This window comes from Oryzias latipes, chromosome 2, assembly GCF_002234675.1.
Source record: "Oryzias latipes chromosome 2, ASM223467v1".
NCBI classification, from domain to species: domain Eukaryota; kingdom Metazoa; phylum Chordata; class Actinopteri; order Beloniformes; family Adrianichthyidae; genus Oryzias; species Oryzias latipes.
The window spans coordinates 9,507,140-9,522,285 of NC_019860.2; the positions used below are offsets into that span (position 1 = coordinate 9,507,140).

The window sequence follows — 15,146 nt, forward strand, 5'->3', positions numbered from 1 at the left end:
TTAGAAACTGTCTTTAACTTTTATTACACTAATGGTTTAAACCTAATTCATTAAGTATGCATTATCATCTCAAAATTATATTACATTTGAAGAAAGCATAGCAAACTATTATTCTCACACTACCTTTTTCTGTGTGTGTGTGATGCCTCAGAGATAACTCCATTGCAACCTTGGAGCTTCTCTCCAGCAACAACCTGTGGGCGTGATTTTCACACCATTGTCCAGTGTATGATCTTTTTTTTATTTTTTATTTTTTTTTATATACACTGTATTTTATCCCACGAAGGGAAATTCTTTCTCCGCATTTGACCCATCCCCTTGGGGAGCGGTGAGCTGCAGCCGAAACCGCACTCGGGAGGCAGTAGCGTTAAGGGTCTTGCCTAAGGACCCTCACTGGGTGATGTTAACTGCTCGCCATTGATATGGTAATTGCCCCCAGTGCCATTGCTCATTCCCCTCCGGGAATCGAACCCTGGTTTCCTGCATGGTAGCTTCCCACCTTACCAACCGAGCTACCCAGCCGCTCGGTTGGTAAGGTGGGAAAATGCAAATGCAAATTTGAAAATGCAAATGCAGGGTTCTTATACCAAGCCCATCTCCCTGCCTCCGGTGGTTCAGACATTGAATGCACCATGTTCATCTGTCTGTCCCCTTCGTGTTTGTACGAAGTAAAACTTCCACAAAAGATAAGTAACTGTCTCTGAGTCATTATTCATTCATTTCTGTGTGCAGGAAGCTGTGGGTACGAACCTAAAAATATTTCTATTTTACAGTCCTGTTTAGAGAAAATCAGTTTACTCACAATTATTAATTTAAAAAAAACATGCATAAGTAAGATGTTTAATGTATTTAAAACATGAAATATTTCTTGCTTTGCAATAATATTTAGTGGAGAAAAACACAGACAAGAGGTGAAGGAGACAGACAGGAGGTTGGTGATCTGATATCAAAGAGAGCAGAGATGACTTCAGGGAGGAATCATCAAACTATTAAAGTCACAAAAACCTAGATGCTCATCCTGGTTTAAACTTCTGCTGAACACCTGTTCACTTATTTTGGGAAAACAAGTGCAGACATAGCGATAACGTTAATGAGGAGAGAGGTTCAGATGATGATGATGATGATAGAGAGAAAGAGACATGATCAGCTGATGATGAAGAGGGAGAAGAAAATAGAGGTACAGAGGAGCAAGGCATTACCTAGAGGATCTTTCTGAATGGCCTTCACCTCACAAAACTAGGGGCTCGTTGAGGCAATAATGGTTGAAAATACCTCAAAAATATTCTTCTTCTTCTGATCCAAGATCAGTTAAGTAATTAGATTTATACATGTAAACAATGAAAATGTTGCGGGGGCGTTTAAATTGCTTTAGGAGAGGTGGATGGGGTGTTTTATAATGTGCATTTATGTTTGTGTGTGTTTGTGGTGGTGTACCCCTATGAAATTAGGTGGCTGCACCCCTGGTGCACTATATGGTGAGTAGTGACAGAATTTGAACACAGCCTCTAAATTGATTTATTTCTGTAAAATCCAGAAAGTCTTTGAATCCAAACCTTTCAGCTTCAGTGAAGAACTACAAATGTAGAAATGAACCAACCAGCAGCTTCAATGTTCTGACCTTAGAGTCTGCAGTCTGCAGTTTGGACTCTCCAGTCCAGAACACAGAACTTTCATGGATGAATCCTCCAGGCTGTTGTTTTTCAGGTCCAGTTCTATCAGGTGGGACGGGTTGGACTTCAGAGCAGAGGCCACGATTTCACAGTGAGTCTCTGAGAGTCCACATTGTTCTGGAAGTCTATGAAGAGACACAAAGATATAAACAGCTGATCTTATGATGAATTCAGGCTGTGATGAAGTTGGACATTTCTCTCTTCATCAGAGCTTCATCTTCATCATGAAACAAACAAACTATTTTACAGTCCTGTTTAGAGAAAATCAGTTTACTCACAATTATTAATTTAAAAAAAAAACATGCATAAGTAAGAAGTAAAAGTAAGAGAAAAAAAAAGTCCCTGAGAGCAGCAGTAATTCATAGGCAGAGTCAAGCGCTGCGCAGCGCGTGCGCCGTCTGTTTTCTTCCACAGTGACACACCATAACACAGCACTAACAGGGTGTTTTAAAAAACATAAATGTAAAAGTCACTGAGATCTTTCTTCATCTTCCTCCTGTGCACTGAAACCATGAAGTCTTCCTCCTCAGTGCTGGATTGGATTATCGTCAGATATTCTTTGCCACACACTCTCTCAGTCTCTCCTTCATTGTCGCTGTCAGTGTCACTCTGAGGTAAATTCTCTCCTGAGCTTGCGCTGTCCTCTCCGTCACGCAGCAGACCGGCTATTCCAAACCCGTTGGTGATTGTGGATTTTTTCACACTGCTTTTAACGATTGCTTTTAACTTGAAAGCTTCGTCATATGCATTTCTTCTTGCATTTTCTGTTCGTGCTATTCATTCACAAAGCAGGAATTTACATTAAACTTGTGTCTTCCTCGACACATATACCATATTCCCCCAGTCTCACTCCTACCCTTTCTGCTCGAGCGCTTAGAAAAGATGTAATAAAAAAAAGGAAAAGAAAAAAATGCTTAAATTAGCGGCATCATTGATTAAACTGCAGGGTTGAAAGCATGTGACAAAAGTAGCAGATTATAATCCGGAAATTTCGGTATATAGTGCAGAACTATTTAGTAATTTGAAGTAATTGATTTAACAAAGTAAAAATCTAATTGATATGAGCATTTTGGGGCAACTATTTATGAATCCACTGTGTTCTGATAGCTGTTTAAACGCAATGCATTGTGATCTATATTTGCTTATCTAGTGAGCATCAATGCGCATTAGTTTTTCACAGAAAATACTAGGAAATTTCTAGGGCACTCAAGTTTTGAATTTTAAATTCAGACTGCACTACAGAATGGCTATTTGAGTAGTGAAAAAAATCAAAAATAGCCTCTACAATGATCTATTTCTGGAAAATCCAGAAAATCTTTGAATCCAAACCTTTCAGCTTCAATGGAGAACTACAAATGTAGAAATGAACCAACCAGCAGCTTCAATGTTCTGACCTCTGAGCTTGCATTCTGATGTTTTCCAGGCCCAGTTCTGACAGGTGGGACGGGTTGGGCTTCATGTTATAGTGAGTCTCAAAGTGTATATATCGCTGTGAAAGTCTGTGAAGAGAAACAAAGACAGAAGCAGGTAATCTTATGATGAATTCAAGCTGTTATGAGACTGACCTCTGTTACTCCGATGATCATGATGATCTGAGGCGGACTAACCATTAGGTAAAGGCGATCGCCTGCTGAACACGTAGTAAAAATGTCTAAAATAAATTTCACATCCATCATTATTTAACTATGTTATAAAAAAAAAAAACACCCCAAATCACTGAACTAGCACAAGATTGATCGTGTAAAAAGGTTTAGTCCTCCCCTGCCCTTCTGCAGCAATGGTATATTCCTGTCAACAGCAAGTCCAGAAACTCGCAAGTTTGCGAGCAGAAGCAGCATTTTCCGACTGGGTGGTGTCCTGCTCAAAAGGGCATTTTTTATTCCGACTTTGTGGGTTAGAGTTGATTTAGGTGGATGGACATAATTTGGTTTGGGATAGGTTCGGGAGCTTTTAGTTACTGGTTGAAACTCATTTTAAGCAGGAAAGTGCTATCTGGTGAGAGACAGGTAACAGACGCTTCACCTGTCGTCTTTCTCACCTGCCTTTATGAGATGTAAAGTTTGTTGATTCCATAAATGTGAATTATAGGTTTGATTCTAATCAGAATCAGAATCCTCTTATTGTCACATGTACAGATTTTACACTGACATACGAAATTTGTTCCAGTTCAACCCGAACAAGATCAGACATTCAACAAATACACATATACAGTTCAGAGTTGACAGAGGCGCAGCAGTGATACGCACCGCACGGGTTGCTTGGGGTGGGTGTAGATGAGTTACGAATGGGGGGGGGGGGCATTGGTGACAAAAAAGGTTGTATCTCAACATTTGTGATACAATGCGTAGAAACAAGAAAAAACTACACTGTTTAAACACAATTGCACATATTCACACGACAACACGGTAAATGAAGTTCAGTGGGTGGGAAGGTCGGGTGGGTGGGGGATTGTCCTCCTGAGATACATTATTTTTATCCTAAAATTGTTATATCATGGGGTGTTTCGGGTCTCACAACATCATACACCCTCACCCAGTCGACCCAGTCAGGGTTGATCAAGCCCCGACTTGCGTCCCAGTAGCAGTCCACAGATTGAATGGCCCTCTTCTTGACCACCCCTGTAATGACTAAACAACAGAGGACTTTGCAGAGAGAACGTCCTGCAAAGCCTCTGAAGCCTACTTCTACAGGATCATAAAAGGTTTTTTAGCCTCTCTCCCTGCGCTCCTCCACCAGTTCCTGGTACTTAGTGTGTTTCCTCTTATTTGCTTCCTCAATACGCTCTTTCCAGGGCACCGCAAGTTTCACCATGATCAGATGTTTTGAAACCTCCAGGCCAGGTAATCCTTCGCTGCAGTTTAGTCTCCTACCTAGTCCGTGCTCCCTGCTGCCGAACTCCCATGGCCCTGCTCACTCGCTCTTCCTCCACACCTGCCCGGACCTCTTCTTGGAATGGATAGCGTCTTTCCTTGCCACAGGCCTGGCTGACCAGAGTCTTTGGGAAGTAGCGCAAGCCCACTCTGCCTGTCGCCACAGTGCCCAGCAGTGCTTTTGTCTCAGGCGTGACTCTGCTTCCTCCACTGCTTTTCCAGCCTTCCTTCCTGTCCTCACTTCAATACCGGCTGCTGGCACCTTGCAATCCCTGGAGTCCCTGTACTGTAGGGCTTCTCTGGTGCGTACCACCATAAATTCTTCCGTGAGGTCACTGAAGGGCAACTGCAGGATATTATTCATCTGATACAACACAGTGCTGGTAATACTACGTGGAAGGCCCTGCCTTTCTAGGGACTCTACTGTTGTCACTGGGACTGCATAGACCAGCAAGGGCCACAAGACTTGGGGCAGAATGGAATGGTGGTAGATCCAAGCTTTAAATCTACCAGGCAGACCAGACTTGTCGACCTTAGTGAACCAAGCTTCAAGTTCTTTGTTGGACTTCTGGATGGCAGCAGAGTCTTTCATGCTGGAGTCAAAAAGCTTCCCCAAACTCTTAACAGGTTGCTCTGTGATGGTTGGGATGACAGTCCCTGAGATGGAAAAACGGAACTTGTTAACCACTTTCCCCCTCTTCGGCACAATGGACCTTGACTTAAATCTCATCATTGATGAGTCTCTCAAGTCCTGGTAAGATCCACCTGGGATCCATCCCTAGAACAAATGATGTTGGGATGGTAAAGTCATCCATATGGGCTCTTATAGGGGGCTGTCGTACACCTGACGTGTTTAGGGCCCTCTGCATTCCACCTAAGCTGCCTTGACCACCATGTTCATGGCAAGAGTGAAAAGTATAACAGAGATGGTGCAGCCTGTAATTATTCCTTTCCCAATGCTATGCCAGTCTGATATAACTTACCCAGAAGAGACCAGCATTCTAAAATTATTGTAGTAATCAAATCAGGTCCTTGATCTTACTGGGAACATGATGGAGATGTAAGCCGAGCTCGATCAGCTTGAGCGGTATGGACCCATAAGCGTTAGCCAGGTCCAGCCACACAAAACAGCTAGGTCACCTTTGTTTTCATGGGCCTCTCTGAGGAGTTGTGTAACTACTCCAGTGTGTTCTAAGCAGCAAAGTACACAGAAAAAAAACAATTAGATAATACAAAAGACCTGTTGGAGCTGCAGACTTTACCTGCACTCAAAAATAAACTCTTGGGTCTCCTCAGAGGTTTTATTGTTGTGAAAAATGAGTGGAGGAGCCACTGAGCTCATTCTTGCAATGTTTGTTCGTTTGCAAGAGACACAGGCAGTCTGGGGGGAAAAAAAAAAGAAAAATCCAGTTTTCTAATGAGATTCATCCTAAAATATAAAAATGTATTCTCTCCACCTCACAAGATGGAAAAGAGATTTTAAAAAAACTAACACGTACGTTTAAATATGGAGTTTTGAAAAGAAAAACCAGTTGAGCAGCAAGTAATCCTTATCACAGATACTTTGTGAGCTCCAGGAATCCCTCCCTTCTGCACTGAAGGGTCGATGTAGTCGTTTTTGAGGAGAAACTGTCAATCTTCACGAGACAAAGCTGAAAAACACCTTTCCTTCAAAACTGGTTGATGTTTTTCGATTTCTCCTCTTTTGGGATCCAAACTCCCTCAGCCCACCTCCACTGGTCAGCAACTCTTCCTCTTCGCAAAAAGTGAACCAGTAAGGAGGTTCTTTGAGGTTTTACCATAAAGTAAGGATTTAAAAAAAAAATTAACACAATCCCTGCGGAGGGCCCCATGTTATTGTTCACCTGGGGTGCCCAAACTGAGAAATCCACCGCCACCGCCGCCAATGATAGCTGAATGTAAACATTCAACCATCATTGTCACGGTTGAATGTTGATAGTTTTTTCTCTGAGTTTTCTGATTTCATTTAAAAAAATGCTTTTTCAAGTTTTTATTGTAGATATTTTTTTTAGCTCTGAAGATGTAAACAACAATAGTTAATCCTCCTGTTCTGTTGCAGAATTTTATATCTAATTTCCTCCTCAGATCCACATCACCCGTCATGAATGGAACCACAGCAGCACCAACTTTCAAGCAGAACTTTCTAGAACAGGGGTCGGCAACCTTAACCACTCAAAGAGCCACTCGTTTTCCTACAGAAATGAAAGCACAGGGAGCCGTAACAGTAGGGTGTAAGAAAAAATTGTTTCGTCGATACATTGCGATAGTTAATTTGGTGATACATTGATCCCTCACTATAACGCGGTTTACTTTTCACAGTTTCGCTACTTCACGCATTTGCATCGTGCATTGTGTTCTGCATTCTGATTGGCTAAAAAGTCACCCCACTTCTTCTCTACCTGTGCGTCAATAACGTTGCCGCACAGGGCCGCAGGTTGCCTAACACCTGTTCTAGAAGGTGTTCTTGGTACAAAAAGGGTAAAGTGAATGTTTCTATTCTGAAAGAGCTTTTATAAATCTTTACTTGATGGTATCTTGAAGCTGTTTGTGTTGTTGTCAAAGAAACGTTGCTGGGGGGGGGGGGGGGGGGGGTCTTTTACCAGCTGGCTGACATGTAAATGTTTCTTCACTTCTTTGCTCCTCTGTACTCTGGAATTATTCTGCAATTTCTTCTTTTAGTTATCAAACCGTTTCATTCACATATCATTGATTTATGTACAAAGAGGATTATTAACAGAAGAAAGACCATTTTATAAATGTACTTCTAGAATGACTGACATTGTGAAGGTTCTGGATCGGATTTCATTTGGATAAAATGGTCGTTCTTTGCTCTTAAGCTAAAAGGATAATGTGTGTGAAAAACAAACTGATTTTCTTCTTTCATGTTTTGATTTCATAACACTTTCAAACCTTTCATTCTATGTATTTTGATTAGACGGAAGCCTAAATAGAAAACTAAATAGAGCCTGTGATCACTGAAGTCGTCTATAGCTGCAGCTCTAAGTGGAGCACTCTGTGAGAAGGTTTAGTGTCAGTTATCTTTTCTACAGAATCAGGAAGGTCTGGAGAGTTGGACTTGATTCCAGAAATTAAATCTAATAGCTGATCTGATGTATCATCACAATCACTTCTGGACTCACCTGAACCTTCTGCAGTTCCTCACAGCTGGGATCAGTCTCCGTGTAGCCTCATCTGATGATGTTTTGTACTGGTCCAAGTCCAGTTCATCCAGAACCTCTTCTGACATCTGCAGAGTGTAGGCCAGAGCTGAGCAGTGGATCTCTGAGAGTCTCTTCTCTGATTTGTTCTCTGACTTCAGAAACTCTTGGATCTCCTGATGAACTGAGAGGTCCTTCATCTCCATCAGACAGTGATAGATGTTGATGCTTCTGACAGGAGATACTCCACTGATGTTGACTCTCTTCAGCTTGTTGATGGCCCACTGGATAGTTCCTGGATTCTTCTCTGTCTGACCCAGCAGGCTTCCTAAGACTCTCTGGTTGGACTCCACAGAGAGACCATGAAGGAAGCGAACAAGTAGGTCCAGGTGTCCAGTTTTACTCTGCAGGGATTTCTCCATGACTCTACTCAGAAACTCATCCAGGGATGGGTTCTCCATTTTGGCCTCCAGTAAGTCCTCAATGACCTTTACCTTCCTGTTGGAGTAACAGTGGAACATGTAGACTGCAGCCAGAAACTCCTGAACGCTCAGATGAACAAAGCTGTAGACCGCTTTCTGGAAGATCTCACACTTTCTTCTGAAGATCTCAGTACAAACTCCAGAGTACACTGAGGCCTCTGTGACATCCAGACCACACTGCTGCAGGTCTTCTTGGTAGAACATGATGTTTCCTTTCTCCAGATGTTCAAATGCCAGCCTCCCCAGCTTCAGAAGAACTTCTCTGTCAGTCTCTGTCAGCTCTTGTGGACTTGTCTGATGTTCCTGCTGGTACTTGTTCTTCTTCCTCTTTGTCTGGACCATCAGGAAGTGGGAGTACATGTCAGTCAGGGTGGTGGGCAGCTCTCCTCTCTGCTCTGTGGTCAGCAGGTTCTCCAGAACCACAGCAGTGATCCAGCAGAAGACTGGAACCTCACACATGATGTAGAGGGACATGGAGCCCTTGATGTGGGAGATGATTCTGCTGGACAGCTCTTCATCTGGGAACCTCCTCCTGAAGTACTCCTCCTTCTGAGCATCATTGAAGCCTCGTACTTCTGTCAGTCTGTCCACACATGAAGGAGGGATCTGATTGGCTGCTGCAGGTCTGGAAGTGATCCAGACCAGAGCTGAGGGCAGCAGACGTCCCTGGATGAGGTTAGTGAGCAGCACGTTGACTGAGGACTTGTGTGTGACATCAGACACCACCAGACTGTTGTTGAAGTCCAGAGAAAGTCTGCTTTCATCCAGACCATCAAAGATGAACAGAAGTTTGCAGACAGACAGCTGTTCTGCTGGGATCTTCTGGAGTGTTGGATGGAACAGCTGGATCAGAGAGAGAAGACTGTGCTGCTCATCTCTGATCAAGTTCATCTCCCTGAAGGACAGAGGAACCACAGCACTGATGTCTTGGTTCTCCAAGCCCTCGGCCCAGTCCAGAGTGAACTTCTGCACTGAGAAGCTTTTTCCAGCTCCAGCAACTCCGCTGGTCAGAACCACTCTGATGGATCTGTGTTGGTCAGGGAAGACTTTGAAGATGTCTGGGTTCTTGATTGCAGTGTCATGGAGCTTGTTGGTCTTGGTGGTTGTCTCCAGCTGCATCACCTCATGTTGGGTGTGACCCTCTGGTCTCAGTTCCTCTGTGATGTAGAGCTCAGTGTAGACCCTGTTGAAGAGCGTTTCTCTTCCTGCTTCTTCAGTTCCTTCAGCCACATGTTCACTTCTGCTCCTCAGACTGATATGATGTTCTCCAAACATCTCCTGCAGATCGACATCTGCTGAAAGAGCAGAGAAGAAAGTTCCTTCATGAGTGTTCAACACTGATTTTAACCTTCAAAGCCCTCCACCACCTTGCCCCTCCGTATCTTTCAGAGCTCCTGACTGTTGCTTTCCCCACTTGCTCACTCAGATCCTCTTTCTCCCTTCGACTGACTGTTCCACGACCACGTCTCTTTACCATGGGGGGGGGGGGGGGGGGGTAGAGAGCATTCAGCAGCTCTGCCCCACAACTCTGGAATCTACCTCTGATCTACAAAATATGGACTCACATTTCATTTTTTTAAACATCTCAAAACTCACCATTTTCGTCATGAATTCAGCAAATAATATTTATATTGCTGTTTTTAACCGTTAACTTATTTTGTGTTTTGGAGTTTTATTGTTGTATTTTTATGTTTTTACATACTTGTGTACTGTGAAGCGACCTTGAGTGTCCAGAAAGGCGCCATGTAAATACAATTTATTATTATTACAACCCCAGCAGATGTTTCCAGAAGAATCCATCAGCAGATGATCAGGCTCTGACTCACTAGCTCTGGGTCTTTCTGCAGACTGGGGTCTTCTCCTCTTCTTCTCTCTGTGGAGAAATGTTAGTGAACAACAATCAAAGCAGTCAGTGGGAAGTTCCAGACTAACTCTGATCATGGAGCAGATCCTCTCTGATCTTCAGATTCAGATCAAAGCTCTGCTTTCTGTTTGGGATTCTGAACTCTCAGTCGTCACTTTGCTTCACCAACTTTCTCTGAGGGTTCCTGAACTCCAGAGACACTTGGACTTGCTCTGATTTTAGTGTTTGAAACTGTTTTGGAACAGAAATGATAGAAAGTGGAAGGCTTTCTGCAAATACCTATCAGAGGGCCGTTCAAACAGTTCTGTCCCTAGTAAACTATGAGTTTACTTTTACTTATAAGGTGTAATGGCAGCATACGATGCAACACCCACAACAAAATGGCGGTAACCCCCCAGCACTGCAAACTGTCTTCTTAATCAGTTTATTATTTCAGATTATTTAATCTTTAATAAATGCACACATTTCTTTGAGTTAAAATATACATTTATTCTTTGTTTTCAGTATTTATCTGTAGCACATACATGTTCATATATATGTTAAGGTTACTCATTTTGGTTTGTTTGTTTGTTTGTTTGTTTGTTTGTTTGGGTGAGAAAAACTTTTGACGGTAGCTCCTCCCACACGCGACAGGAGCGTCAGGTTTCTAAACACTTTTGGACAAACATCCAGCAGCGCCTTTTATGTGTGTTAAATCAAAAGCAGAGGACGTGACTTGTGGACAGAAAATTGATTTAAATGAAGTGCGTGGAGGGATGAAGGGGGGGGGGCAATCCGCGGCACACGTCGGTGCAGAACCGGGGGGGCTAGTAACCCAAATGGATCACGGATCATCTGTGACACCTAGTAACTTCCCATGGGAATTAATGCAACCTTTCTAATTTTCTAGACCTTATGACTAAAAAAGGTTTGATATATTATCATGTAGATTTGTTTTGTTTCTTTTTTATTTATTTGAAATCAACCAATTCCATTTAGTGAGCTGAGAGTTTGGAGTTTAAATAATAAGCGATCATTTGGGTTCAAAAATCCTCCAATTCATCAAATATTTCTGTTGAGTCCATAACAACTATGAGACAAACACTTACTCGTCCACTCCTGAATGATTGTCTTTGAATTCAGGAGGTATCCCCTTGGACCTGTCACTCCTGAAGGACATACAGCTGGATTCAGATCCAGGTTGGTTCCTGTGAAAAATAAAGTTTGCTGATGTAATACGTGCAGCCAAGATGCACTTTGATGCATTTCATGCGACAAAACCTCTGCAAACTTTAAGCAAACACCTTCAATATTTTCCTTTACATAAACTTCATCTTAATTTGCCAAAATGTATCAAACAAGCAATTAATGTTGCAATTAATGCAACCTTTCTAGTTTTCTAGAACTTATGACTAAAAATCTTGACTAGGTTTGATAGTAGATTTGTTTTGTTTCTTTTTTAATTATTTGAAAGCAACCAATTCCATTTAGTGGGCTGACAGTTTGGAGTTTGAATCACCAAGTGATCATTTGGGTTCAAAAATCCTCCAATTCATCAAATATTCGTGTTGAGTCCATAACAACTATGTGACAAACACTTACTCGTCCACTCCTGAATGATTGTCTTTGAATTCAGGAGGTATCCCCTTGGACCTGTCACTCCTGAAGGACACACAGCTGGATCCAGATCCAGGTTGGTTCCTGTGAAAAATAAAGTTTGCTGATGTAATACGTACAGCCAAGATGCACTTTGCTGCATTGCATGCTACAAAACCTCTGCAAACTTTAAGCAAACACCTTCAATATTTTCCTTTACATAAACTTCATCTTAATTTGCCAAAATGTATCAAACAAGCAATTAATTGTTGCAATTAATGCAACATTTCTAATTTTCTAGAACTTATGACTAAAAAAGGTTTGATATATTATCATGTAGATAGGTTTTCTTTTAATTTATTTATTTGAAATCAACCAATTCCATTTAGTGAGCTGAGAGTTTGGAGTTTGAATAATAAGCGATCATTTGGGTTCAAAAATCCTCCAATTCATCAAATATTTCTGTTGAGTCCATAACAACTATGTGACAAACACTTACTCGTCCACTCCTGAATGAATGTCTTTGAATTCAGGAGGTATCCCCTTGGACATGTCACTCCTGAAGGACACACAGCTGGATTCAGATCCAGGTCGGTTCCTGTGAAAAATAAAGTTTGCTGATGTAATACATGCAGCCAAGATGCACTTTGATGAATTACATGCTACAAAATCTGTTATTGACTTTTGGACTTATTGTTGACTTATTATTTATTTATTCTTATCATTTGTTATTATTGAAGTACTATTGATTTTTTATTATTATTATTTATTATTGATTGATTATTATTATTATAATTATTGACTTATTCTGCATATATTGTTATTATTTATTATAGTTATTGACTTCCCATTGAATTATTGTTGGGCTTTTGTAAATAATTTAAAATACATGTCAAAGAGGTCTAAAACTTTTACATGTTTAAGAATTATTTTTAAAAGTTCTTTGTAATAATTGTTTTCTTTTAAGAAGTCCTGCAACCACCATATTTTTCATTAAAGTTTGAGCTTTTAAGGCTGACTGTTTCTCTTATTTAACAACAAATGATACACATATATATTATATATTTATATATATATGTATAAATATATATACACATAAATATATATAAATTATATGAAAGCTACTTAGATGCGACCAAAGGCTGTAGAAAGCATTGTCATGTGAGCGCCGTCGACCCCACCAAGATGGCGTTGCGCTCCGCCACCATCGGCCTGGCTTCCCAAGTGGGCGTTAGTTGAGTTGGCGCCTCTTACAGCTTCCTCCTCTCTCTGACTCCTCACACTCCAGATCCTCTGCCTGTGTCTTTTTATGCCTGCTCTTTCTACAGTTGATGGCACTCTAATTTGAGTGCACGCCTCTCTTCTCTAACCCGCACAGGTGTATTTTATCAGGGCGATATGCAAACTATTAGATCGCCACACCCCTTCCCCCTGTTTTTGTATAAGATGTAGTAAATTATGGAAGCGATTCTGTAGCATAAATAAAAAGCAAAGTCAAAACTAGAAATGCTTTTTCATTTTCAAAACGAAGTTGCATTTTTTGACTCAAAATTAAAATGAAAAAGCAATCCACCAAAATGCTTTTTCATTTTCTTCTTCAACACTGCTTATTCTGTCACTTAATTAAAATGATAAAGAAAATGGTATTTGACATTTAATTTTCAAAATGTTTTCTAGTAAATGTGTAGCAAAATTCATCTAGAAATGTCTAATTTGACAATTAAAATGGATTAATAGAAATGCTTTTTAATTTTCAAAATGTAACTGCATCAAATGACTCAAAAGTAAAATGAAAAAGCAATATTTCCAAATTCTTTTTCATTTTATACTTAAAACCGCTTATTGTGTGTCATAATTGAAATGAAAAAGCAGATAGGGGATTGAATTTGCATTTTCAAATCCACCCTGGGAAACTTGTCTCAATAATAATTTCTTAAAAGCATTTCCAGAAGGAAGGCGGGGCGATGACATCACTGCTTTCTCCGTGTGTCCGGCCGCTGAGAGACACAGACACTCCAGGAGCAGACTGTGTTAGCGGCAGAGAAGACGGTTTGAGTTGGTTGTGAACTTCTGATGACTGTACACAGCTTCTCAGGACTACATAGCAGCATGTCCGCCTTCTGCCGTCCTCCTCCTGACGCACCGCAGACAAGCTTTTGTTCTTCGGACCGCCAGCTGCCTTCGCATAGCGGAGCGCGAAGCTCCCGATCATGATCTCTGAAGGCGGAAATGCTGCTGCGATCTGAGAAACCATCATATGGATTTGTGTTTCCAGTGGTGTCCAGAACAAAATAAAGACTGATGTAATTCCCACATATTTACAAATTTATTTGCAGCTTTGCGCTGAATTTGCTGTTTGATGACAGCTGGAGACCCATCAACAGATAATTGGCTGAAGTTGGCTTGCGATTCGCAGCTTCTGATTCGTGAGGGCACTAAAGGCTCCATTTTTCGCATTAAGATCACCTAAAACCGCAACATGTTCACAAACCGCTGGACCTGGACTGCTTAAACCTGGATTCCTGGATCGAATGCAGTGGAATGTTCCTTTAGTGCCCTCGCGAATCAGAAGCTGTGAATCGCAAGCCAACTTCAGCGGCCGGACACACGGAGAAAGCAGTGACGTCATCAACCCCCCTCCCCTCTGCTAATGCTTTTAAAAAATGATTATTGAGACAAGTTTCCCAGGGTGGATTTAAAAATGCAAATGCAATCCCCTCTTTGCATTTTCATTTTAATTATGACACACAATAAGCGGTTTTAAGTATAAAATGATAAAGCATTTGGAAATATTGCTTTTTCATTTTAATTTTGAGTCATTTGATGCAGTTACATTTTGAAAATGAAAAAGCATTTCTATTAATCCATTTTAAATGATCAAATTAGACATTTCTAAATGAATTATGCTACACATTTACCATGGAACATCTTGAAAATGAAATGTCAAATACCATTTTCATTTTAATTAAGTGACAGAAAAAGCTGTGTTGAGGAAAGAAATGAAAAAGCATTTTGAAGGATTGACTTTTCATTTTAATTTTGAGTCAAAAAATGCAGCTTCATTTTGAAAATGAAAAAGCATTTCTGGTTTTGACTTTGCTTTTTATTTATGCTACAGAATCGCTTCCATAGTAAATCACATAAAACCTTCAAAGTCCACCATCATCACTATCTTCTTGGAAAATTGTGAAGACTATGGTGTTTCCTGTCCAGTTCTGCTGCCGTGGGATAACAAGGTTTCATTTGGGCCACGTAGACAATGCACAGGTCCTCACCTGAATCTTCAAGAACAACCTCAAAATTTAGAGGTCCAACTTTTGTTGTAATCCTGTAAGGTCCCCTCCATCGTGAAAGGACCATAACAACTATGTGACAAACACTTACGGTGCCACTCCTGAACGGATGTCTTTGAAGTCAGGAGGTATACCCTTGGACGTGTCACTCCTGTTGGACCCCCAGCTGGATTCAGATCCAGGTCCAGGTTGGTTCCTGTTAAGAATGAAGGT

At 41.1% G+C, this 15,146-nt stretch overlaps 1 protein-coding gene across 1 annotated transcript in view; it reads right to left on the reverse strand.

Moving 5' to 3' along the window:
* The window catches only part of LOC101170820 (NACHT, LRR and PYD domains-containing protein 12-like), a 35,649-nt gene that overhangs the window by 10,356 nt on the left and 10,147 nt on the right, over positions 1–15,146 (reverse strand). Inside the window, exons 3-10 of the mRNA XM_023949696.1 lie at positions 15,025–15,129; positions 12,140–12,238; positions 11,647–11,745; positions 11,154–11,252; positions 10,028–10,074; positions 7,702–9,493; positions 3,065–3,169; positions 1,619–1,795 (exon numbers count right to left, since the gene is read on the reverse strand). Coding sequence (XP_023805464.1) covers positions 1,619–1,795; positions 3,065–3,169; positions 7,702–9,493; positions 10,028–10,074; positions 11,154–11,252; positions 11,647–11,745; positions 12,140–12,238; positions 15,025–15,129 — 2,523 coding nt within the window. The remainder of the gene's footprint in view (positions 1–1,618; positions 1,796–3,064; positions 3,170–7,701; positions 9,494–10,027; positions 10,075–11,153; positions 11,253–11,646; positions 11,746–12,139; positions 12,239–15,024; positions 15,130–15,146) is intronic.